At 42.2% G+C, this 27,620-nt stretch overlaps 1 protein-coding gene across 1 annotated transcript in view; it reads left to right on the top strand.

The window, feature by feature from the left end:
- The window catches only part of LOC126162421 (complement component C1q receptor-like), a 55,892-nt gene that overhangs the window by 12,576 nt on the left and 15,696 nt on the right, over window positions 1-27,620 (top strand). Inside the window, exon 2 of the mRNA XM_049918925.1 lies at window positions 13,091-13,329. Coding sequence (XP_049774882.1) covers window positions 13,091-13,329 — 239 coding nt within the window. The remainder of the gene's footprint in view (window positions 1-13,090; window positions 13,330-27,620) is intronic.

Below are 27,620 nucleotides of genomic sequence, written 5' to 3' on the forward strand. Positions count from 1 at the left end.
TTTCGGGTTACACATTGCCAGTTGCAACATCAGTTTTGCTTTTAAAGGATCGAACCATACATGAAACCGCTGAGTGTCGTGTATAGTTTCACCTTACCTTTCGGAACAAGGTATCGTGCATGTACACAATGTAGGCCATATGTAGAACAAATTAAGAAGTACTAACGACGTTTCTATGCTTCTAGTCATGTGTGCTGTTTTCTGATTTCGTATTCTGCAGCAAGGTAATTCTAAGGCATCACGTGACAACAATTTATACTGCAACCAAGACTCGCATGCCGCATCACAGTGGATTAGTTCTGTTTCCATTTGATACTACAGTAAATTTTTGGAAATAGCATCTCACAGGAAGAACGATCAAAATAAATTCAGACGTTGAAGATATGTAGAACACTGTACCAAAAATAAATGATTTACATTTCAGACGCCTGAATTGTCTGTGGGCTCAACAACTCTCTTTTTATCTTGTGTGATTGAAAAGATGAGTGAGGAACGCCAAAATAAGTGAAACGGAAAATAAGTGCTGGTTCCACTACGTAGTATAAGTGTGTGAATACGCAGTGAAATAATTGTTTCCTTGGGAAAGCGTTTTCACATTGCAACACATTTACTTCTGCTTTGAAGGGTTACTCCACTCTTCAGCAGTTTTCTTGTATTCCCATTCGCCAGCGTTCACGATCATTGCAGTCTTCCATTTTCAGTCATATGTTCCTCATAATTTCAATTATTCCCTCTCTCCATGTTATTCCCGGCCGTCCGCGCTTCTTCATTCCAGGCACCGTCGTCCTTGCTTCCTTCGCCATACATATGACGTTGGTTTTTTGTTGCTAGGTGGGCTCGGTTCAGAGATATGAAAGTCAACTTTGTTTTTTTTTTTTAAATGGGATGCCATCTCAATTCACTGCACTTACTGGTTGTTCCACATTCATTATCTCCCTATTTCCTCATTTCTTCTCCTCTCTGTTCTAGTTAGCCTGGCTGCCCTCTTTATTCCATCCATCTCTACTGCTTGTACTATACTTTCTTGCTCTCCCCCAGGGTCAATATTTCTGTATCGTATATTAGTATCCATTCGACTACTGTTTGTAGAATCCTCTCCTTTGATTCTTTTGATATTATTCAACTCCACAGAACTCTATTTAGCATCGTACTTGCTCCTCTTTCTAGATGGATTCTGCTTTCCACATCTCCTTCACAGCTTCCAGAGGTGTAGATAATAGATCTTGTTTAAACTGCTATACTGCTTTAACAATTCCTTGCGATGGTCCGATAGCCTTCCATCTTCTCCCACTACTAGGTATTCTGCTTTCCTCATGTTTGATCTAAGCAAGCCTCGTTTAAATGCTTCATTTAACTTCTGTATCATGAACCTGACATCCTACCTACTTTATACTACCAATACTTGATCATCGGAAAATAATGATGGATGGTTCCATTGCTGAGAAAGGAATTCTCTTATATCCGCAAGATTGACTCCACTGCTCCAGTATATACTGCATATATAGGGTGAGTCACTAACTACTGTCACCATGAATAACTCCGAAAGTACGACAGGAGCTGAAAAGTTTGTGGGACAAAAGTTGCATGGAACAATGGAGGACATAATATGACGTTGGTTTTTTGTTGCTAGGTGAGCTCGCTTCAGAGATATAAAGGTCAACTTTGTTTGTTTTTTTAACGGGGTGCTATCGTCTGTAGCTTCTCTTCTGACAGCGGCTATCGAGACGAATCCAATGATGTGTAACAGTAAGGTCTTTGAAGGTCAAGGAAGGTCACAAAGGTGGCATGAATTTCCATTTACAGAAGATGTTCGAAGTGATGACCATTGATATCAGTGCAGTGCTGCAATCTCCTTGTCATGGATTGAGTGGTATTCCTTATCACACTGTCACTTATCGAAGCTCATGCTATGACAAATCTCTCTCGCATATCTTCACGTGTAGTTGGAACGTCTTTATAAACAATATCTTTTACGAATTCCCACAAGAAAAAATCCAGAGGCTTCAAGTCTGGCGAACGAGCCGGGCACGACGCATCCCCTCCGCGTCCAATCCAACTATTTGGGAATTGTCTCTGCGACTCATTTCTAGCCATCAGCCAAAAATGTGCCGGGCACCCATCGTGTTGATACCACATTCTGTTCCTTGTTCCTACAGGTATTTCTTCCAATAACAGACCTAATGTTCCTAGCAAGAATGTGGTGTACTTCCTACCATTAAGATTTCCTTCAATGAAATAGGGGCGTATAATTCTGTCCTCCAGAATCCCACACCACACATTCACCGACCACGGTTTTTGGTGTGCAGCTTGCCGCAACCAACTTGGATTTTCAGTTGCCCAATAATGCATGTCACGCAAATTAACATTTCCATCGTTCGTGAATGCAGCCTCGTCAGTAAATAAAATCAAATTAATAAATGTGTCATAGCTCTGAATCTGAAGTTGAGCCCATTGGCTGAATTCAATGCTATGCATACAATCTGTACCAGTTAACTCTTGGTAGCAACTGATATGATGAGGATGATATTTATGGCGATGCAGAACACGAACAACACTACTCTGGCTAATGCCATATTCCCTCGTGATTTGACGCGAACTGACACAAGGATCTCGAACCACAGTGGCAAGAGTACCAATTTCCAATTCCTCGTTAGTGACTTTCCTTTTCCGGTCATGTTTCCGATGCGTTAAAGATCCAGTTGTTCTCAATTTATCACACACATATTTAAATGTACGACGTGTGGGGTGAGTATCTTTCAGCGTGTAAGTCTTTAGCTCTCAATGAATTTCGTTGGCATTCTCCGTAAATGAGAAGCATAACGACTTGTTCTTCGAAGGAATACATCATTCACATCCGCTTGATTCGACGATACTAGTCTTACGTTTCCTGTTAGTGTTGTATTGAGAAACCGTCAAATGATGTTTACATGACAATGGCACGTTAGATGGATACGCCATATTCAGAGAATATTTCATACATGCACGATACACGAGAGAAAATTGTCAGAACATGTGCTTCGATAAGTGGCGAAGTGATAAGGAATACCACTCAATCAATGATAAGAAGATTCCAGCACTGCGTTGATACCAATGGTCTTCACTTCTGTATATGGACGTTCATGCCACCTTTTTAACTTCGTTGACCGTGAAAGACGTCACTGTTACACGTCACTGGATTCGCCTCGATAGCCGCTGTCAGAAAATAAGTACCAAACTATAACATACTCTTTAAAAACCAAAGTTGACCTTCATATTTCTGACACGACCCCACCTAGCAACAAGAAACCAACGTCATATTGTGGCGCCCGTTGCCCCACGCAACATTTGTCCCACAAACTCCTCAGCTACTATCATATTTTCGTAGTTATTCTAGGTGGCAATAGTTAGTGACTCACTCCCTATATACATATATATATATATATATATATATATATATATATGTTGAATATGGTCAGCGACCTACAGCACCCCTGTCTAAGCCATATTGGTGTCTGGAATGGTTAAGTCAGCTTCCTCAGTCGTGTGAAGTTAGCACCCTTTTTTTCAGAAATGTATATTTTTTTCAGAGTTCTTGATAGATATGAAATAGTTCTAGAGTTCTTTGTACAAAATTTCAATAGTTCTGCAGAATTTAGCGAAGAAACCAACAATACTCGAAAAAATTTTCGTATCGAAAACATTCTTTGTCAATTTCCGCAAAATGTAAATAAGTATGACAGTTCTGAGCTCAGTTCTGAATAAAGCTCCAAGAGTTCTATCGAAAATCCCAGTAACATTTTTTTGTGCAGCTAATAGTTTACGAGATAATTGCAATTTAAGGAGAAAATCTTTTCACTTACTGTGAAGTTGGCACCCTTTTTTTCAGAAATGTATATTTTTTTCAGAGTTATTGATAGATATGAAATAGTTCTAGAGTTCTTTGTACAAAATTTCAATAGTTCTGCAGAATTTAGCGAAGAAAACAACAATACTCGAAAAAATTTTCGCTTCGAAATCATTTTTTGTCAATTTCCGCAAAATGTAAATAAGTACGACAGTTCTGAGCACAGTTCTGAATAGAGCTCCAAGAGTTCTATCGAAAATCCCAGTAACATTTTTTTGCGCAGCTAATAGTTTACGAGATAATTGCAATTTAAGGAGAAAATCTTTTCACTTACTGTGAAGTTGGCACCCTTTTTTTCAGAAATTTGTATTTTTTTCAGAGTTCTTGACAGATATGCCATAGTTCTAGAGTTCTTTGTACAAAATTTCAATAGTTCTGTAGAATTTAGCGAAGAAAACAACAATATTCGAAAACATTTTCGTATCGAAAACATTCATTGTCAATTTTCGCAAAAATTAAACTCGTACAACAGTTCTGAGGACGGTTCTGAACAGAACCCCAAGAGCTCTATCGAAAATGCCAATAACATTTTTCTATGGCTATAACAGTTTATGAGATAAATTGATTTAATGTGGGACACACTTTCTCTACAGAAAATATAAATATATTCGTACAACAGTTCTGATGACAGTTCTGGACACCACGTGAAGAGTTCTATCGAAAATCCTGGTAGTATTTTTTTGTGCAGGTAATAGTTTAAGAGGAAATTGCAACATAATTAAGAACTCTATAAGAGCTCCCACTGTGAAGCTGGCACCCTTTTTTACAGAAATATATATTTTTTTCAGAGTTATTGATAGATAATCCATAGTTCTAGAGTTCTTTGTACAAAATTTCAATAGTTCTGCAGAATTTAGCGAAGAAAACAACAGTACTCCTAAAAATTGTGGTATCGAAACGATTTTTGGTCGATTTTTGCAAAAAGTAAATTCGTACAACAGTTCTGAGGACAGTTCTCAACAGAGCCCCAATAGTTCTATCGAAAATACAAATAACATTTTTTTGTGCAGCTAATAGTTTGCGAGATAATTGCAATTTAAGGAGAAAGTCTTTTCACTTACTGTGAAGTTGGCACCCTTTTTTTCAGAAATGTACATTTTTTTCAGAGTTCTTGATAGAAATGCCATAGTTCTAGAGTTCTTTGTACAAAATTTGAATAGTCCTGCAGAATTTTGCGAAGAAAACAACAAAATTCGAATAAATTTTCGTATCGAAAACATTCTTTGTCAATTTTCGAAAAAAATAAATTCGTACAACAGTTCTGAACAGAACACCAAGAGCTCTATCGAAAATCCTAATAACATCTCTTTGTGGCGGTGATAGTTTATACGGTAACTGTTTTGATGGAAGACCTACTGTATCCACAGAAAAAAATTAAATCTTGCAACAGTTTTGATGAACAGTTCTGGATAACACCCCAAGACATCTATCGATAATCATAATAACATTTTTTGTGGTTATAATAGTTTGTAAGATAATTGATTAATTGTGGGGCTCACTTACTCTAAAAAAAAATTATGTCTATTCGTATGTTTTGATGACAGCTCTGGATAGCAATGTGAGAGTTCTATCGAAAATACTGGTAACATATTCTGTGCAAGTGTATTGTTTACGTAGTAACTGCATTTAATAAGGAATGCTTATGAGCATTTCCCGTGAAGTTGGCACCCCTTTTACGAGAAATATACATTTTTTAATAGTTCTTTATATGTATGCAATAGTTCTAGATTTCCCTGCTCAAAACACGAAAAGTTCTGCAGAATTTCGGGTAGAAAACAATAACTGGGCAAAATTTTGGTATAGTAAAAAATTATTTGTCAGTTTGGAAAAAATAAATTTGTATAACAGTTCTATTGGCATTTCTCGATAGCACCAGAAGAGTTGTATTGAAACTGATAAAAACAATTTTGTGGCGATAATAGTTTATACGATAATTGTTTTAATCTCATACTTTCCCTATGAAAACAAAATTCGTAGAATAGTTCTGATGACAGTTCTAAATAGCACCTACAGAGTTCTACCAAAAACTATAACAACATTTTTCGTGACGATGACATTATATGAGATAATTAATGTGAGACTCACTTTTGTCATGTAAAAGTAATAAATTCGTAAAAAAGGTCTGATGGCATTTCTTAATAGGAACCTAAGAGTTCTACCGAAAACTGTAATAACATTTTTTGTGGGGATAACAATTAATGAGATAATATCATTTACGAGAGATCCACTTGGTCTACATTATAATAAATTGGCACAACCCTTTCTGGATAGCACCGAAAGAGTTCTTTTAAAAATCCTAATAACATTTTTATGGTGCCAATAGATTATGAAATAGATTGTGTGTTCACTCTGCAGTGGGTGTGCGCCAATGTAAAACTTACTGGCAGATAAAAACTGTGTACTGGGCCGGGTCTCTAACCCCAGGCTGTGACGAAGGAACATCGTCACAATATCCTTTCTACCAGGAGTGCTACTTCTGCAATTTTCGTAGGACAGCTTCTGCAAAATTGGGAAAGCAGGAGATGAGGTACTGCTAGAAGTACAGCTATGAGGACGGATCGTAAATTCTCACCTTTATTTTGGAATTATGTGAGACATAAACAATGTTACTTTGTGCAGTGCGGTACACAAGAAGCTCTTTTATCCGGACTATGTGGGACCGGAAGTAATCCGGATAACCGAAAATCCGGATATATATTCTACTAAATACAAAAAGTCTAAATGTTCAGCACTGTACAAATGCCGGTACACCTTCTTAAGACTGATTGTAGTAACTGTAGGTGGAAGCGTGGGATGTGCACGCTTAGATGATTCAAAGAGAGAAGGCTCGTCAGTGCAAAACAGATGGCTGAGAGGGCAGATACATTCACACACGCCACTAACCAGGTGGTGTCACACCTGTCGAGAAGCGCACCAGAGGTACAATGAGCTCTGGTGGAGTGCGGTTGGCGTGGTTACTATGCAACTTACTTGATGGACACCAATACACCGCTATATTAATGTACAATACTTGAGAAACAATGTCATTCAAACACTCTGAGCTCCTTTATCACTCAGTACTAGACTAAATTAGCGGCCTAGTGATAAGCAGATACAAAGATACAAAAGATACAAATCTTTAGTTTCAGTTTTCTGTAATCAACGTGTTTGCATACCGAGATACTGTTACCGGTATCTCATCCACTATTAAAGCTACATAAACAAAGCTATGGATGAATAATAATATAGTGCTTGCATACACACTGAATCACATTATTCAACAATGGATTAAGTATTTTAAGCTGCAGTATCTCATATTATGTTCTTAAATCATTAGGAGAAAAAATTTACTCTTAAAATACATTTTTTTTAAATAATCAAAACATGAAACGTAAATATTACTGGTTTGCTGTTTCAACAATGTAATAATTCAAAGAATAAAATTTGTTTTTTATCTTCTATTTGGAATAGCGTTAAGTACATTGAACCTAAAATAACATTTACGTGTAATTCAGTATGTAAGAAAACATCAATATTCACTGCACAGTGTATTCCAGAGATTTACAATTTTTTTCACCTGGAGCTCACAATATACCAATTCTTTGATAAAAGTTTCATTCCTGAATCTATTGACAGTCTTGCATTATTAAATTTCAAAGTACCAGTAAAAACTACAGGCTGTGATGTACAGGTCCGTCAACAACTCTTCTTCAGGATACACTAAACAATACACTATGTAATCAATACACTTGCACAGAATATGTTACCAGTATTTTCGATAGAACTCTTACATTGCTATCCAGAGCTGTCATCAGAGCATACGAATAGACATAATTTTTTTTTAGAGTAAGTGAGCCCCACAATTAATCAATTATCTTACAAACTATTATAACCACAAAAAATGTTGTTATGATTATCGATAGATGTCTTGGGGTGTTATCCAGAACTGTTCATCAAAACTGTTGCAAGATTTAATTTTTTTCTGTGGATACAGTAGGTCTTCCATCAAAACAGTTACCGTATAAACTATCACCGCCACAAAGAGATGTTATTAGGATTTTCGATAGAGCTCTTGGTGTTCTGTTCAGAACTGTTGTACGAATTTATTTTTTTCGAAAATTGACAAAGAATGTTTTCGATACGAAAATTTATTCGAATTTTGTTGTTTTCTTCGCAAAATTCTGCAGGACTATTCAAATTTTGTACAAAGAACTCTAGAACTATGGCATTTCTATCAAGAACTCTGAAAAAAATGTACATTTCTGAAAAAAAGGGTGCCAAATTCACAGTAAGTGAAGAGGTTTCCTCCTTAAATTGCAATTATCTCGTAACCTATTAGCTGCACAAAAAACTGTTATTGGGATATTCGGTAGACCTATTGGGGTTCTGTTCGGAACTGTCCTCAGAACTGTTGTACGAATTTACTTATCGCGAAAATTAACAAATAATGTTTGCTATACGAAAATTTTTTCGAGTATTGTTGTTTTCTTCGCTAAACTCTGCAGAACTATTCAAATTTTGTACAAAGAACTCTAGAACTATGGCATTTCTATCAAGAACTCTGAAAAAAATGTACATTTCTGAAAAAAAGGGTGCCAACTTCACAGTAAGTGAAAAGACTTTCTCCTTAAATTGCAATTATCTCGCAAACTATTAGCTGCACAAAAAAATGTTATTTGTATTTTCGATAGAACTATTGGGGCTCTGTTGAGAACTGTCCTCAGAACTGTTGTACGAATTTACTTTTTGCAAAAATCGACCAAAAATCGTTTCGATACCACAATTTTTAGGAGTACTGTTGTTTTCTTCGCTAAATTCTCCAGAACTATTGAAATTTTGTACAAAGAACTCTAGAACTATGGATTATCTATCAAGAACTATGAAAAAAATATATATTTCTGTAAAAAAGGGTGCCAGCTTCACAGTGGGAGCTCTTATAGAGTTCTTAATTATGTTGCAATTTCCTCTTAAACTATTACCTGCACAAAAAAATACTACCAGGATTTTCGATAGAACTCTTCACGTGGTGTCCAGAACTGTCATCAGAACTGTTGTACGAATATATTTATATTTTCTGTAGAGAAAGTGTGTCCCACATTAAATCAATTTATCTCATAAACTATTATAGCCATAGAAAAATGTTATTGGCATTTTCGATAGAGCTCTTGGGGTTCTGTTCAGAACCGTCCTCAGAACTGTTGTACGAGTTTAATTTTTGCGAAAATTGACAATGAATGTTTTCGATACGAAAATGTTTTCGAATATTGTTGTTTTCTTCGCTAAATTCTACAGAACTATTGAAATTTTGTACAAAGAACTCTAGAACTATGGCATATCTGTCAAGAACTCTGAAAAAAATATAAATTTCTGAAAAAAAGGGTGCCAACTTCACAGTAAGTGAAAGAATTTTCTCCTTAAATTGCAATTATCTCGTAAACTATTAGCTGCACAAAAAAATGTTACTGGGATTTTCGATAGAACTCTTGGAGCTCTATTCAGAACTGTGCTCAGTACTGTCATACTTATTTACATTTTGCGGAAATTGACAAAGAATGATTTGGGTACGAAAATTTTTTCGAGTATTGTTGTTTTCTTCGCTAAATTCTGCAGAACTATTGAAATTTTGTACAAAGAACTCTAGAACTATTTCATATCTATCAAGAACTCTGAAAAAAATATATATTTCTGAAAAAAAGGGTGCTAACTTCACACGACTAGCTTCCTCCCTACTTTAACTACTGTGTATCATTGGTAGTATACTCTCCAAATAAGGGGTATTTGCTGTGCTTCTACACCTATATACTCTGTCGCTTCCCATAGTGCGTAAATGCGTACAGATTTATACGCTTTTTCTAAATCCGTCTCACTTATCAGTCAAAGGCTAAAATTATGATCCATAAAAGATCTTTCAATCCTAAAACCTACCTGGCCTTCTCGAACCTTTCCCTCCATCTCTTTCTTCAACTACACTCCTGGAAATTGAAATAAGAACACCGTGAATTCATTGTCCCAGGAAGGGGAAACTTTATTGACATATTCCTGGGGTCAGATACATCACATGATCACACTGACAGAACCACAGGCACATAGACACAGGCAACAGAGCATGCACAATGTCGGCACTAGTACAGTGTATATCCACCTTTCGCAGCAATGCAGGCTGCTATTCTCCCATGGAGACGATCGTAGAGATGCTGGATGTAGTCCTGTGGAACGGCTTGCCATGCCATTTCCACCTGGCGCCTCAGTTGGACCAGCGTTCGTGCTGGACGTGCAGACCGCGTGAGACGACGCTTCATCCAGTCCCAAACATGCTCAATGGGGGACAGATCCGGAGATCTTGCTGGCCAGGGTAGTTGACTTACACCTTCTAGAGCACGTTGGGTGGCACGGGATACATGCGGACGTGCATTGTCCTGTTGGAACAGCAAGTTCCCTTGCCGCTCTAGGAATGGTAGAACGATGGGTTCGATGACGGTTTGGATGTACCGTGCACTATTCAGTGTCCCCTCGACGATCACCAGTGGTGTACGGCCAGTGTAGGAGATCGCTCCCCACACCATGATGCCGGGTGTTGGCCCTGTGTGCCTCGGTCGTATGCAGTCCTGATTGTGGCGCTCACCTGCACGGCGCCAAACACGCATACGACCATTATTGGCACCAAGGCAGAAGCGACTCTCATCGCTGAAGACGACACGTCTCCATTCGTCCCTCCATTCACGCCTGTCGCTACACCACTGGAGGCGGGCTGCACGATGTTGGGGCGTGAGCGGAAGACGGCCTAACGGTGTGTGGGACCGTAGCCCAGCTTCATGGAGACGGTTGCGAATGGTCCTCGCCGATACTCCAGGAGCAACAGTGCCCCTAATTTGCTGGGAAGTGGCGGTGCGGTCCCCTACGGCACTGCGTAGGATCCTACGGTCTTGGCGTGCATCCGTGCGTCGCTGCGGTCCGGTCCCAGGTCGACGGGCACGTGCACCTTCCGCCGACCACTGGCGACAACATCGATGTACTGTGGAGACCTCACGCCCCACGTGTTGAGCAATTCGGCGGTACGTCCACCCGGCCTCCCGCATGCCCACTATACGCCCTCGCTCAAAGTCCGTCAACTGCACATACGGTTCACGTCCACGCTGTCGCGGCATGCTACCAGTGTTAAAGACTGCGATGGAGCTCCGTATGCCACGGCAAACTGGCTGACACTGACGGCGGCGGTGCACAAATGCTGCGCAGCTAGCGCCATTCGACGGCCAACATCGCGGTTCCTGGTGTGTCCGCTGTGCCGTGCGTGTGATCATTGCTTGTACAGCCCTCTCGCAGTGTCCGGAGCAAGTATGGTGGGTCTGACACACCGGTGTCAATGTGTTCTTTTTTCCATTTCCAGGAGTGTATAATATATTTTGAATTCTCTATAGTTACGTTTCCAACATTCTCCTCCTCCTTTTGTTTTATCTTGGTTTTGATTGGGAAATCAGTTTTTGAAGTAATTATGCAACGATCGAAGTTACAATGTGTTCCTAATTTTTTCTTACGTCTTGTACCTTAATCCCTCTCTGTCTTTGCACTATTACATAATCCTACAATACATTTTTGGTTTGTTGAGGGATGTGACAATTTATATTAATGAATTTCTTTGTCTGGAGCTGATCATCCGTAACAGTATGCTGCTGAATCTCACAGAAGTTAATCAGCCTCTCAATTATCATTCTCGACATCCTCTCACATGGTCCTACAGCGTCATTATTCCAACATAGTATTCATATACGACAATAATGCATCTGTGAAAGCGTAAATGGAACAAGGCTACACGCAGCGACTAGCGTCTGCTGAACCATACAATGTGACCGAAGCACTGAATGAAAGTAACTTTGTTTGAATGGCTCCAAAAAAGAAAGAATATCTCGGCTTACTTTGTCGGCTAGGCGCTAGAGCACAGTGACTTGTGTTTAGTGTTTTCAGAAGAACGCCGTTTCGACCTACCCTACATTGATGACTGACTACGTGTTAGACCCTAGCGCAAACTGGTAGCTTGATTTGTTTAAGTAACATTGAAGAAAAATTTTAAGTGTGACGATTTGGATCACTGTTAGATGCTACACAGGGAAACCGATGAGCGGTATGTAGGCCAGGGAGCGCTAGATATTAGCGTTCTTTCAGGCACTCTGCATGTCAAACTGCTTCAGAAGAATTTGCCGTCGTGTATGGCACGGAACGTGTGAGGATTCTTTGGTAACAATACTTCCCTTGTTGCATGCATAACGATAGAAAATGGTTGTAACGTGTCCTATAAAGACCGTAAATACTACTTATTCCATCATTTTTATTTCTTTATCCTCTCAGCTGTGTTTATGGTGCTATTGAATAAAAGCTGTTGATTTTTAATCTGTAAGGTTCCATTTTCAGGAACAAGGCTGCGGGAATGGATGTACTTCCGTAACGAACATGAGGAAGCTTCTCATTCAGTTACCCGTTCAAGTGTCAGTATGGGAATTCATAGGTTTTATTTCCTCCGTAAAGTACCTCTCTGGCCTATAGAGTCGCCTCAATTGTTGCCTACTGAACATGTCTAAGTTATGGTTAGTCGGCTATTAATCTACAATGAAGTCATTGTTGATGCTTTGTAGATGTGTACGCAATTTGTGTGGAAGAAGGGTTCCTAGAAAAAATATTAAGGTACTTCTCGAATTTTGCAATCTCTAACTCGAGCATTTGTGCTTTCTGCATCACCTTGAATTGAACGAGTCTGACGTAGTATACACATTTCTAATCTGAATAATTTTGTACTGTTATACAGCTAATATGTGGTATAAACGTAATTTATGTCAACTGGAAGTTTCTTCTCGTAACTTTTGCACCAAACAGTTTCGTTACTTGTGGCTTATAGTGCTTTGACTGGTAACATCTTAGAGTGTGGATGAATAGGAGAAACTCCTACGAATGTCGGTTTTTATTCCATCTACTTGCATCAATGGTATTGATTTACAGTGTAGTTACACATCAACACACTGATGGAAACGTGTTAGTTATGGCCGAACAGAGGCATGTTGACGCAATAACAGAAAGTACTGTACGAAAACTCGGCTGATTAGCATCACCTGTACAAGTCAATCATTTTAGTTTATTAACTGAATGTTTTCCGGCCATTTTTACAACTTTATTTTAATATGTGTAAGTATATCAAGAGTAATTTCTAAAAAATGGTACTATTTACAAACTGATGGGTTTCAGGCAGTGACTGGTCGAGAGATAATTGTTTCGCCCCATCGGAGCTATGTGACGCTTACGAGCAACAGAGGATGGATGGTTTGCTGGGTCCTCCAGGAATAAATACAGACCGGAAGCCATGGAAGGGCCAGAACACGATGCAGTACGAGTGCCACAGCGTTTATGGACCGAAAAGAAGGGCCTGCCTGCTGGCCTCTTCAGGTGCTCCAAGGGAAGAAGTATGTCCTCATCAGTTTTCTCAGGTGACCAGCCTACTGGGTGAATATGTTGCAGGTTTATGTTGAATGTACATAAATATTGGAGATACCTAAAGTTTCAGAGTGTTTTCTGTATGAGAATGCATGTAGTATCCTCTTATTGTAAAATCTTTCGTATTTTGTTCTCTAATATACACCGGCGTGACAAAAGTCTTACGATCCAGATATACTCATATGCAGATGGTGGTAGTGTAGTGTACACAAAGTATAAAAGGGCAGTGCGTTGACAGAGCTGTCATTTGAACTCAGGTGATTCACGTGAAGGTTTCCGACGTGATTATGGGCGCACGACGGGGATTAACAGACTTCGAGCTCGGAACGATAAAAAAATGGTTCAAATGGCTCTGAGCACTATGGGACTTAACTTCTGAGGTCATCAGTCCCCTAGAACTTAGAACTACTTAAACCGACTTAACCTAAGGACATCACACACATCCATGCCCGAGGCAGAATTCGAACCTGCTACCGTAGCGGTCACGTGGTTCCAGACTGAAGCGCCTAGAACCGCTCGGCCACACCGGCCGGCTCGGAACGATAGTTGGGACTAGACGTATGGGAAATTCCATTTCGGAAACCGTTAAGGAAGTCAAGATTCCGACATCCACAGTGTCAAGAGTTTGCCGAGAATACCAAATTTCAGGCATTACCTCTCACCACAGTAAACGAAGAGTCTGACAGCGTTCATTTAACTGTGGAGAGCAGTGGCGTATCCGTAGTGTTGTCAGTACTAACAGACAAACAACAATGCCTGGAATAACAGCAGAAATCAATGTGCGGGGAAATCTTGTGTTAATGGGCTATGGCAACAGACGACAGATGCGGATGCCTTTGCTAACAGCACGCCATCGCATTCAGTGCCTCTCTCTGGGCTCCTGACGATATCAGTTGGACCCTAGGCTACTGGAAAACAGTGACCCAGTAAAATGTGGGCCGATTCAAGTGTGCTGCAGACCCACTAAAACATAGAGCAAAGCTTTCATTAGGGCATTGTGGAAGCTGGTGGTGACTTCATAATTGTGTGGGCTGTGTTTACATGGAATGGTTTCATTCCTCTTGTCCTACTGAATCAGTCATTAACTGGAAATGGTTATGAAACTGCCTGGCAGATTATAACTGTGTGCCGGACCGAGACTAGAACTCGGGCCTTTTACCTTTCGCTGGCAAGCGTTCTACCAACTGAGCTACCCAAGCACGACTCACGCAGGAAAGCTTCTGTGAAGTTTGGAAGGTAGGAGACGAGATACTGTCAGAAGTAAAGCTGTGAGGACGGGGCGTGAGTCGTGCTTGGGTAGCTTAGTTGGTAGAGCACTTGCCCGCGAAAGGCAAAGGTCCCGAGTTCGAGTCTCGGTCCGGCACACAGTTTTAATCTGCCAGGAAGTTTCATATCTGCGCACACTCCGCTGCAGAGTGAACATCTCATTCTGGAAATGGTTATGTTCGGCTACTTGGAAACCATCTGCAGCCATTCACGCTCTTCGTGTTACCAAACAACAATGGAATTTGTGTGGGTGGCAGTGCACCTACACCGGGCCACAGTTGTTCGTGATTGGTTTGTATAAAATTCTGTACAATTCGAGAGAATGATTTGGCCACCCAGATCGTTCGACATTAATTCCATCGAGTATTTATGGGACGTAATCGAGACGTCAGTTCGTGCACAAAATCCTGCACCGGCAACACGTTCGCAATTATGGACGGCTGTAGAGGCAGTATGCCTCAATATTTCTGTATGGGGCTTCCAACGACTTGTTGACTCCTTACCACATCGAGATACTGCACTACGCTGGAAAAAAGGAGGTCCGACGCGATATTAGGGGGTATCACATAACTTTTGCCAGCCTGAAAATCCAAACTGCTGTGTTACAGCTTCCCACTGTGACTCAATAAAGGAAGCGTGGCTGAGGCATCCAGTGACTTCCTGTGTATTGTCGCCCCGCAATGCTGACAGAGTGCAGCATCAGATGGGCAGTGGCTCGTGACTCATCTGCTTATGTCAGCAGTGACTCAGAGTGCAAGCGGTCTTGGCCAGCTGTGTCCATATGTGTTGTGGCACGACTCACACACGCGCACTGTGAGCAGGCGACAGGCAAGTGACGTAAATCACAGTGATCCACTGCCTCACACTGGAGGCCATGAAGTTTCTTCCCAGAGATGGTGCTGGTGTGATGTGGTGATGTTCCAAGTCCCGTGGTTTCAGGGCGGACAGCCCTAATGCAGAGTCGGACTGTGCTCCACGAACATGTGGCATGTAATTGAAAAGTCTCTTGATAAGCTCCCCATTGCCGAAGGATTCCATACTAGTTTCCCATTTGGATCTCGGGGAGGGGATCACCATAAGGGAGGTTACCATGAGAAAAAGATCGAATAACCAACGAAATGGTAATGTTCTACGAGTCTGGGCGTGGAGTGTCAGAATCTTGAACACTGTAGGGAAGCTAGAAAATCTGAGATAGGAAATGGTACAGCTCGATCTAGACATAGTGGGAGTCAGTGAAATGAAGTGGAAACAAGCCAAGGATTTCTAGTCAGAGAGTATGAGGTAATGTCAACAGCAGCAAAAAATGATAAAATAGAAGTAGGATTCGTCATTGACAGAAAAGTAAGACAGAGAGTGAGTTACTATGAATAGATCAGTAATAGACTTATTCGCATCAGAATCGACAGAAAAACAACTCCGACAATAATAGTTTATTACATGTATTAGCATTTGCGTATATGGATAACCATCAGCTGTATAATGGAATGACGATAATGAAAATTTATGGCAGACCACGAAACATACCCGGATTTCCCGCTTATCGCGAGCGGACGCCTTTTCATTTGGTTATCCGAGCACGATTAATGGCCAGACTCAGGCCTTCACAATGTCGTCAACTACGTGTCTACAACTGGTACGTCCATATGTATACACCCATACAGGGGAGACATTTTTCATGAAAGCCGCTTGCGCGGTGTCGGAGGGAAAATACTATATTGCAGTGCCTGTGTTATTCCGAATCATGATACAATGTTCCTTTGGACCTGCATGTATGCCCAAACGAACAAGACATCGTAATTGGGAATAGCACAGGCACTGCAATATCGAAATAATAGTTCAGGTATACATGCCAATGTCCAGGATCAGATACAGACTCAATTGACAACTTATTAATGATGAACAGTAGGCCGAAGTTTACGAGACTAGTCAGGAAGAATCAGTTCGCAACGAAGTGGAAAACGAAATTGCTAAGGAATGAAGTTCTCTAAGGATATAGATACAGCAATATGGAATAGCTCAGTAGGCAGTTCAGTCGAAGAGGAATGGACAGCTCTAAAAGGGGCACTCACAGAAACTGGAAAGCAAACCATAGGTACAAAGAAGGTAACGGCGAAGAAACCATGACAACAGAAGAAAACTTCAGCTGATCGACGAAAGAAGGAAATACAAAAATGTTCAGGGATACTCAGGAGTAAACAAGACACTTAGGAATGAAATAAATAGGAAGTGCATGGAAACTAAGGAGAAATGGCTACAAAAAAATGAAGAAACCAAAAAAGAAATGACTGTCGGAAGTACTAAGTCAGCATGTAGAAAAGCCAAAAACAATTAAAACCTAGGGGATTAACATTAAGAGTGTAATGGGAATTCCACTGTTAAATGCAGAGGAGAGAGTGGGCAGGTGGAAAGAATAGACTGAAGTCCTCTATAATCGGGAGGATTTGTCTGATGACGTGATAGGGACAGGACAGAGATAGGAGAGTCAGTATTTGAGCACGAATTTAAAAGAGGTTCGTATGAGTTGAGACCAAATAAATCAGAAGGGATAGATAACATTCTGTCAGGAATTTTAGAATCATTAGGGTAACTGGCAACAAAACAACTATTCACGGTCGTATGTGAGACTGGCGATATACCATCAGTCTTTCGGAAAAACGTCATCCACACAATTCCGAAGATGGTAAGGGCCGACAGGTGCGAGAAATATTGTACAAGAGGCTTAAAATCTCATGCATCCACGTTCCTGACAAGAATAATATACAGACCAATAGAAGAGAGAGTTGAAGACTTGTTAAGCTAAGACCATTTTGGCTTTAAGAAAGGTGAAGGCACCAGAGACGCAGTTCTGATGTTGTGGTTGATAATGGAAGGAAGACTGAAGAAAACTCAAGACATGTTCATAGGACCAGTCGACATAGAAAAAGCGTTCGACAGTGTTAAACGGTGCAAGTTGTCTGAAGTTCTGAGAAAAATGAAGGTAAGCAACAGGGAAAGATGGGTAATGTTACAATAACTGCAAGAACGGAGAGGGAATAACAAGACTGGAAAACGAAGAATGAAATGCTCAGATAAAAACGGGCGTAAGATAGGGATGTAGTCTTTTGCCGTTCCTGTTCAATTTATACATCGAAGAAGTAATAACGAAAAAAAATCGAGAATGAAGAGTTGGATTAAAATTCAGTGTGAAAGGATGTCAATGATAAGATTCGCTGATGGCACATTGCTGTCCTGAGAGGTAGTGAGGAGGAAATACAGTATATTTTAATCGAGTGGTCTAGTCGGTATATAATACGGCTGACAGTAATTCGGAAGTCGAAAGTAATGAGAAGTGGAAGAAATGAGAATAGCGAGAAACTTAACATCAGCACTGGTGATCACGAAGTAGGTGAAGTTAGGAATTCATCTACATAAGCAGCAAACTAACCCATGAAGGACGGAGAAAGGACATAAAAGGCAGACTATCTTTGATATTAAGGGGATTCCTGACTAAGAGAAGTCTACAAATATCAAGCATAGGCCTTACTTAGAGGTAGAAATTTCTGAGAATGTACATTTGGAGCACAGCATTGTATGACAGTGAAACATGGACAGTATCGGAACGGAGGAGAATCGGAGCATTTGAGATTTGGTGCCTCAGCAGAATGTTGAAAATTATGTGGACTGATAAGGTAAGAAATGAGAAAGTTCACTGCAGAATCACCGAAGACAGAAATATATCGGAAACACTGACAAAAGAAGAAGGGGCGGGTTGATAGGACATCTATTAAGACTTCACGGAATAATTTCCATGATACTAGATGGAGCTGTGGAGACTAAAGCTGTAGAGGAAGACCGAGATTGGTTTGCATCCGGCAAATATTTGGCGACATAGATTGGAAGTCCCACTCATGAAAAGGTTGGCTGGCACACGAGAAAAATTTGTGACGGACCGCATATAAAAAGGAAAAAACCACCCACACTTTCTTGCGGCTGGTGCTACCGAAAACTACATCCTACGTTGCGCGTTTCTACCAAATGTGGTCGGTGCGCTACATTGCCCTCCTCTTCAACGAGATTTTGTCCTTTGGTTCACTTTCAACTAGATTATCCATATGGAAACTAGGCTAACAAATTTCCTGGACGTTTTCCCAATTGGCTCTAGTCCGCTTTTTACTCAAGATTGCTCTTACCGTGACGTTTCCTTATGCATTACGTATACTGAGCTTAACTTAAAGTTATGTTTTCCGCTACTGCTCTTTCAACTCTTGGAATCGAGTTCACCGTGATTTTGACGGTGGCTGGGACCGAACTTCGTCTTGTGTTTCGCTTCTTCTACACGTAAACAAGGACTACACTTAGCAGAGTAAGTGTCGCTGTAGTACCTGGTATGACATCGGTCAAGATTGTTTCTCCCCTATACTGATCCACATACTGCATCAATGCCTCCAAGGAGATTCGCCGATTCACCCCTCCTGCTTGTTAACGAGTCTGTATATGGACTGAATTAAATCGGGTCCTAAAGTTGATTCAGTACAGTGAGATTCGCGATTGATAGCACTTCTATAGGTTCCTCTGGCAAATATTTGTACAACCGAGACTGCGAAATGCTCAGATGAGTAATTCCCATAATTTTGTCAAATAGATGGTAAGTAGGTCCCACTATCTCACATGATGTCACGTTTACTGGCAAACCTCTTCCGTCTAGCTCTAGCCTGTCTGGTGCCGTTTGCTTCCTCTGTTTATAGCAACTGGCTACTATTATAAATTTGTTTAACGTAGAGCACAACTAATGAGATTCAAGCTTCTGCAAGTACAACTCAGGCCTTCTCTTGCAATCCTTTTAGTTTTCTGACCCAGCATTAACTTCACTGCGCAGCAGTTCTGACAATCTCTCACTATCGTAACTTCACCTCTGTAACTCTTCTGTAAATCCACCTCTTATATTTCCGCATGCCCGCTCTTGTCCTCAGCAATTAGTAACAACTGCTGCATCGTTCTGTACTACTGGAAAGGCAACTGAAATGTACGTATTTGGTCTATCGGTCTTTGCTTCCACGGTGCTAGGTTAAAATAGAAACTTAAGTTTTTATAGCTAGGTTCCAAGACCAACTTTAATTGAAATGGTAGGTCTTTTCGGACACTGCCTTGAGCTCCTCCAGCTTATGACCTGTAAGCAACAGGTTTACCCCAGGTTTACCACAGCCTGTTGCATAGCTCCCCGTAATTACGATAACGCACTGCATGCTTTCGACAAACTGTTATAAAATATCTGTAACCACTTCGTTATCCAATATTTGTACGTCGACTTGTTACCTCTCAATGCTCCAGTTCATCGATACTTATACCGTTTTGATATAATTCATGACTGCCCCAGTCAGCTGGCCTTATAACTGAGTGTTATTTAAAACATCTTTCTCCAAATTTGTGACCTGCTTGGTGTACCCTTCACTTGCTTCCTTGTTTCCTTTTACCCAATACTTTACTACTTTCACTGTGTCACTCAAACCCCTTATGTCCTCGTCGTCAACAGTTCCAAACACAGTTTGCGTTCATAAAGCCTCTTCTACAGGGCTATTACAAATGATTGAAGCGATTTCATAAATTCACTGTAGCTCCATTCATTGACATATGGTCACGACACACTACAGATACGTAGAAAAACTCATAAAGTTTTGTTCGGCTGAAGCCGCACTTCAGGTTTCTACCGCCAAAGCGCTCGAGAGCGCAGTGAGACAAAATGGCGACAGGAGCCGAGAAAGCGCATGTCGTGCTTGAAATGCACTCACATCAGTCAGTCATAACAGTGCAACGACACTTCAGGACGAAGTTCAACAAAGATCCACCAACTGCTAACTCCATTCGGGGATGGTATGCGCAGTTTAAAGCTTCTGGGTGCCTCTGTAAGGGGAAATCGACGGGTCGGCCTGTAGTGAGCGAAGAAACGGTTGAACGCGTGCGGGCAAGTTTCACGCGTAGCCCGCGGAAAATTGGCTCATGCCACAACTGGAGACCGACAGCGCCGACTTCATCTTTCAACAGGATGGTGCTCCACCGCACTTCCATCACGATGTTCGACATTTCTTAAACAGGAGATTGGAATACCGATGGATCGGTCGTGGTGGAGATCATGATCAGCAATTCATGTCATGGCCTCCACGCTCTCCCGACTTAACCCCGTGCGATTTCTTTCTGTGGGGTTATGTGAAAGATTCGGTGTTTAAACCTCCTCTACCAAGAAACGTGCCAGAACTGCGAGCTCGCATCAACGATGCTTTCGAACTCATTGATGGGGACATGCTGCTCCGGGTGTGGGAGGAACTTGATTATGGGCTTGATGTCTGCCGAATCACTAAAGGGGCACATATCGAACATTTGTGAATGCCTAAAAAAACTTTTTGAGTTTTTGTATGTGTGTGCAAAGCATTGTGACAATATCTCAAATAATAAAGTTATTGTAGAGCTGTGAAATCGATTCAATCATTTGTAATAACCCTGATGTAATCCCCAGATCATGTCGTCTCGTCCCTCAATTTCTCGTAAGTCCCATGTATCCTCGTAACTCCTTTAAGCACTCCTTTAAGGACTCCACATCCTGCCAGAAACTGTTGAATGCTTCCTCTAGTCATCTCACGTCGTTCCTCAATTCCCATGCATTAAACACAACCTGTATCACCCAGTGGTGACTGGTGATCACCATATCTCTTTGCTTTACAAATAGAACTCCACCTTCGAGCTTCTCATTCTGCAATGCTTTTACACTGAGGTTTGACCAGTAGCACGGCTATGGTCCACAAATCCATCATCTTCTCTCCTGATGTACCCAATCGTTTTCTCCCCATAAATGTTGCCTGGTGCTCCGCAGCAGTTCATCCCATCTACACTCTACCTTATGGTGTATTTACAACGAAGAAAAAAAAACGATTAATCTGCTCTGATGTCCTCGTTCTTAAAGAGTACGGACTTCCTCTCATCGGTACATTTAAGACTTCTTGCTCGTTCCAACTCACCTTCTCTTTTCTCATTTTTCTTCCATTCCAACCGTACAGCCGGCCGGAGTGGCCGAGCGGTTCTAGGCGCTTCAGTCTGGAACCGCGTGACCGCTACGGTCGCAGGTTCGAATCCTGCCTCGGGCATGGATGTGTGTGGTGTCCTTAGGTTAGTTAGGTTTAAGTAGTTCTAAGTTCTACGGGACTGATGACCTCAGATGTTGTCCCATAGTGCTCAGAGCCAACCAACCGTACAATTCCTGGATTAACTTCTAGACTCCCACAAAACGGTTTCAATCTTCCCACGTTGCACTCAACAACTGGATCTTGGCATTCACTGGTGACATATTTTCCACAAGTTGATGTGATCCTTGATATTTTGTAAACAATTTCTTCGTCTTCTTCTTTGGAGAATACGAAGTCGGTAACATTATCCATTGGCCACTTGTATTGCTTCATTCTTGCTAAATGTTACACTACTTATTCTTGCTTTTATAGTGCTCGTGTATTAGATGCACACCATGCTACATACTTCCCTTATCACTCTTGCGAACTCCTTAACAGATTCCCCTGTCTTACCATTCTTGGTTATTAACGTTTCTAACGGCGATGGTATCCTACGACCATATGTAAACTGGGAGTGTTAGAAGGCACAGGACTTCACTGCCCGTCGCCAGATTCGAACGTGGGTTCTCAGCTGATCGAGAGGAAGAGGATGGTGAAGATGTGTCCGCGGATAGCTTCTGATGACAGAATAACAACATTTATTGATCAACTCAATACATTGTTTGTGAGCCTCTGGTTGAGGTTTGCTTCCAGTTGCAAGCAATATCCTTGTGGCGACGGAGGTGATCGGCGGACGTTCACATGTGTGGCCGCTGCTACGTCTGGAGCTGCTCTGGCGTAAATCGAATCTGCTGCCTCGACAGCGTTCTCAGACATTGGAACGACTTACTGCGGCAACAAAAACCGCGCGCCAAGGGCCTCTGTTGTGCTGGCGGACTTTGGGTGGGGGGGCTGGGGGGGGGGGGGGGGCAGTGGAACAGGTCAGTGCCTTGTCTCAGCAGATATCCACGGCGGCAGCTGTCTGGCGTTGGCAGGCCAGGGTCCTCGGCTCCTGATCAGGACGTTCTTGCTGCCAGCGTCCCAGAACGATGGCGACCGTGCGTTGCAACAAAGCACCCCAAGTGATGACTCCCATCACAGGCTGCTGCCTGTTGAAGACATCTGACGATATTTATGGCGGCGACGTCACTCTGGCGTCTCCTAGGCGACGACCTGCACTACAGAGGTGAACATTACGGTGACTGCGATGGCAGTGACGACTCCAAACTGGTGACGGCGCTAAGTGACACAGGCTCTGTGTCTCTCCGACACCTCACAACGGACGATGTTGACGAGGTGGCTACCGGTCCTTAAATATGGCTCATTGCCGGTTATGTCTGTTGTTTTTCCCCGGTAGGTCAGTGAAATATTCTTCTATTGCTGGCCAGGGTACCTCTACAAGAGTCATTCGAGTTTATTGGGCAGAAATTTGACGAGAAGACCACCGACCTTTTCAAGCATGTCCTGACCTCCTCGTATTTTCTGTTCAATGGAGAATAATATGAACAAACGGAAGGAGTCGCGATGGGTAGTCCCCTTTCACCTGTGGTCGCGAATTTGTATATGGAGTAATTCGAGGAGGATGCCTTGGTGTCATCCAAATGGAACTATGCCTTTTCCGTTATGTGGATAACACGTTCGTCATCTGGCACCATGGTAGGGACAAGCTCCTGGACTTCCTTCACATCTGCAATCCATACATTCCAACATCCAATTGTCAATGAAGACCGAAGAGAAGGACGATTACCTTTCCTGGACGTAATGGCCAAGAGAAGAGCTGGGGGCACATTGGGTCACGGTGTGTACAGGAAGAAAACGCACATGATCTGTATGTGTATGCAGACAGCTGTCACCAAACTTCTCAAAGAAATGGGGTTCTAAAAACACTGGTACACAGGACGCGCAGCATATCAAATGCAGAGAGTCTGCCCCAGGAGCTGAAACACCTCAGAACCGCATTCAGAAAGAACGGGTACTCGAAATGGCAGACTAGAAGCGCTCTCCGCCCCACCACTACAGTGCAACCTTTGAAGACGGAAAAAGTCACGGAGGAGTAAGTAGCCACTGCATTTATTCCGTACACTGGCGCGCTATCTGGGAAAATCGGACGCATATTCAAGAAACACCAAGTTAAAACCGTCTTTTGCCCGCCCAATAAAACGCGGGCGTTATTGGGAAGTGTGGAAGATGATATCGGCTTGCGGTCTGCCGGCGTATACCAGATTCCCTGACAGTGTGGTAAGATTTATATTGAACAGACAGTGCGCACCATCGAAGATCGTTGTCGAGAACATCAAAGGTACACACGACTGATGTATACTAGCAAGTCGGCGGTCGCAGAGCACTATTTGTCCGAAAAACACGAGATGGATTATGAGCGTACCAAGATCTTGGCCCAGACTTCTAAATACAGGGACACCGTTGTCAGAGAGGCCAACGTAATTCGCACCAACGACGAACTCATCAACTGAGATTTCAGTTATAATCTTAGCAAGGCATGGTAACCAGCACTGAGAAGATGACACTCGGGAACTAAAACGATATGGCGACCTGGGCGGACGTAGTAACTGCACCGACGCTGCTACAGAAGCCGATCCCTGTGTTCCCGCGACTGTTGACGCGCGCCCGTGGGCGCGAACCGCGGAGGGAACGGCCCTTGGGGGGAGGGGATATATGGAGGCCGCCCGCCCTCAGGAGCTCAGTTCGTCAGCGCACATGACGATGGCGACGTGCCGAAATATTGTGCCCGTTGGACACTATGATCCGGCAGTAGACCCGTGGACTCTTCGATCAACAAATACGCCGGGAGAAAATGAAGAATCACAAGAAATACATTATTCCGATCACCACAAGAAATAAACAAGCAGCTGATGTTGATGAACCAATGGACGAGCAGTTGCTGCTGCTGCTGCTCATTTCTGTAACTTTTCACGTGATCTAAGATATATTCCATGGTAACACGACCATGTTGGATGGTAGTCATTTGATCTAGAGATCAATGACATAGTTAAGAAGACAAAGGTGTTTGGGGGGCAAAACCGAGGAAGGTAGGTCACATATATAAATTAAGGAATGGATCATACTGATGGCTTTGGTTCCCTATATCATAGTTGGTAAGTGGAAAGAAAATCTTAATGTCAGTTCTGTATCCCTGCTCCAGGTCTTAGCATATACTGACGATTCGCCATATTCTCCTGTTTCCTTCGGTTTGGTTTTACCTTCTCCTCCTCCTCATCCGCCATTACTCTCCCCTTTAATACGGAAACTGTGGCCGCACGTGGTATATTGTCCCTAACCCCCACAAACGGGCGAATTCGGCTTACATGGACTATCGAAGAACGGGTGGCAAGCTGCAGTTTAACGTTAACTTGCGACATCGTCTCTATTACCTGGTAAGGGCACTATATCGTGACGCGAACTTCTTCGTTTTCGACTTCGGCACGTAAGGATTCGTTAACATAATTTACTGACCCACATAGTACTTAGGTAACGCTGCTTTCGCATCATGTGCACTTTCCTGTTTCTCTATGGCCTTCGTACCCAATTTTTATGCTTGTCTCCAGAAATGTTTCACTCTCTTAGCAAATATTCACTAGTAAGATGTCTCCTTGCGGCGGGGCTTTGCAAAATTCAAAGGGTGACGGTATCTTTCTCCTAGATACAGCTTCATACAGGAATAACCTTGTGCTCTGGCGAACTTTCGAGTTGTATGCAGCTACGACGTAGATCAATAGGACGTTCCAGTTATTATGCTGGGAAGTTATATAAAAACTCAACATTTTCGCAAGTATCCTATGGACTCTTTCTGTGTGACCATTAGCTTGAGAGTGCAGAGCGTTCGTCCGTAATTTTTAAATGCTCAACAGCCTGAATAGCTGCTGCATAAATCCGACATAAAATTTGCGCCCTGATACGTGATTATAGTTTCAGATGTCCCAAAATGAAGTATCCACTGGCCGACTAGTGCCTCAGCCACAGTCGTAGCTTGCTGGTCCGATAAAGTTATCATGGAAACGTACCTAGAGAAGTGGTCAACAGCGTTTAATACGTAACGATCGCTGTAGGTGTTTGTGCTAAGGGTCGTAGGATGTCAGTCTTACCATTGGGAAGGGCTTATCGGCTTCCAGCATCTTCTGTAATTTAATTTTCTGGTTGTTTAGTTCTGCTCTTTGAGCACATGTCACACAGTTTCTCACGTATCAGTCCACGTCCTGCCTACACGTCATCCACCAATAATTATGCGCTACCCTTCCATCCGTTGCTCTTCGTCCCAAATGTCATGCTTGCCGCAACACTTCGTCACCCAAGCTCTGTGGTACTATTTACCAGGCCCATTTCGCGTTGTGCGATACGATACTCCGTTCTCCATGCAGAACTGCTATGGTTTAGCAAATCGCTGACAGTCCGGGTCAACACTTTGTGCTGCCCTCCGTTAACTTTCGTCAATGCCTGCGCACTCCATAGCGCGTACTTCGCGGCTGAACCCATCCGTGTTAGTGTGCGGCCTCCCTGGCCGATCTACTACCTCGTAATCGAACTCGTTTAATCACAAGGCCCATCTCGCCATCTACCTGTTGCATCTGTAACTCCTAAGAGCCGCTTAAGCGCTGCGTGATCAGTTTAAATCGTCTGCCACAGAGGTAACAACAAAACTACCCAATTCAAAAAATAAATGCAAGCATTTCCTTCTTCTTCGTTCAGCATTATTGAGCCGCCGTGAAACTAACGCAAAAGGGTGCTCCCATTTATCTACTTCCTGACTTACAGTAACTTCTAGCGCAAAATCACTCGAATCACAAGAAAGAATAAACGTTTTTTTCAAAATATGGATACACTAAGGTGGGGCTGCATGTGAACAGATCTTTTAACTTCTGGAACGCCGCCTCACACTCAGCTGTCCAATGACACTTCACTCCTTCGCTTAGCAATTTGCAGTTTCTGCAAATTTCGGAGCATACCTACGGTAAAAATTCGCGTGCCCCAAATTTTGAATGGCGTCAGCTAGCTTTGGGTCTGTACGAATTCCGTCCTGACTGATAATGTGATCCAAATACCAAATTTCTTGCAATACAAAATGAGTTTTTATAAACACAACGTTAATCGTGCTGTGCGCAGACGAACAAACAATTCCGATGTTCAGGAATATTCTTTGAATACAGAATAATGTTATCCAGGTATACCATGCACAGTTTTGATTTTAATCCGTGTAACACTCTACGTAACAAATACTGAAAAGTTGCCGGCTCGTTTCTATGTCCAAAAGGCATATGGCGAAACTAGAAATGCCCAGTCGGCGTTGAGAACGCAGTTTTAGGTCGGTACTTCGGTGTTACTTTCAACTGTTGGTAATCATTAAGCAAATCCATTTTTGTGAACTACGGACACTGATCTAAGTTTTCCAATGTCTCTATTTTATTAGGCATAGGATATACATCCGACACAGTTTTCTGGTTGAGGAAACGGTAGTCACAATAGGAACGATATTCTTTGCCATCATCTGGTGGTATTTTGCTTACAATTACAATGGGTGCAGACCACGGTCCAAAACTAGGTTCTATGGGCCATCTCTTAGATGTTGTTGCATAAAATCTTCCATAATCGGCTGTAAATGTCTTGGAACTTGATACGATAGTTTGCAGATGGGTGCTTCACTTCCAGTAGGAACTTGGTGCTGAACAAGCGGTGTTGCGAGTAGTGGACACGACGCATTAAATACTTCCGCGTACTCACTCAACAGTTTTTCCACAAATACTGTATCCCGTGCTTCCTGGTGTGCTGCCTTACTTCTTAGCGCTGACCAGTCGACAGACACTCACTCCCTGAAGTCACGGTCTGGGTCTTCCTTATCTAGCACTTCTAAATTCACAAATTGCGTACCCCGCGACAATTTTATTTCCTAGGGTCCAAAATTATCAATACTGACAGGCACTACCCTCGTGCCCTCTACC

Source organism: Schistocerca cancellata, chromosome 1 (assembly GCF_023864275.1).
Source record: "Schistocerca cancellata isolate TAMUIC-IGC-003103 chromosome 1, iqSchCanc2.1, whole genome shotgun sequence".
Lineage (NCBI taxonomy): Eukaryota > Metazoa > Arthropoda > Insecta > Orthoptera > Acrididae > Schistocerca > Schistocerca cancellata.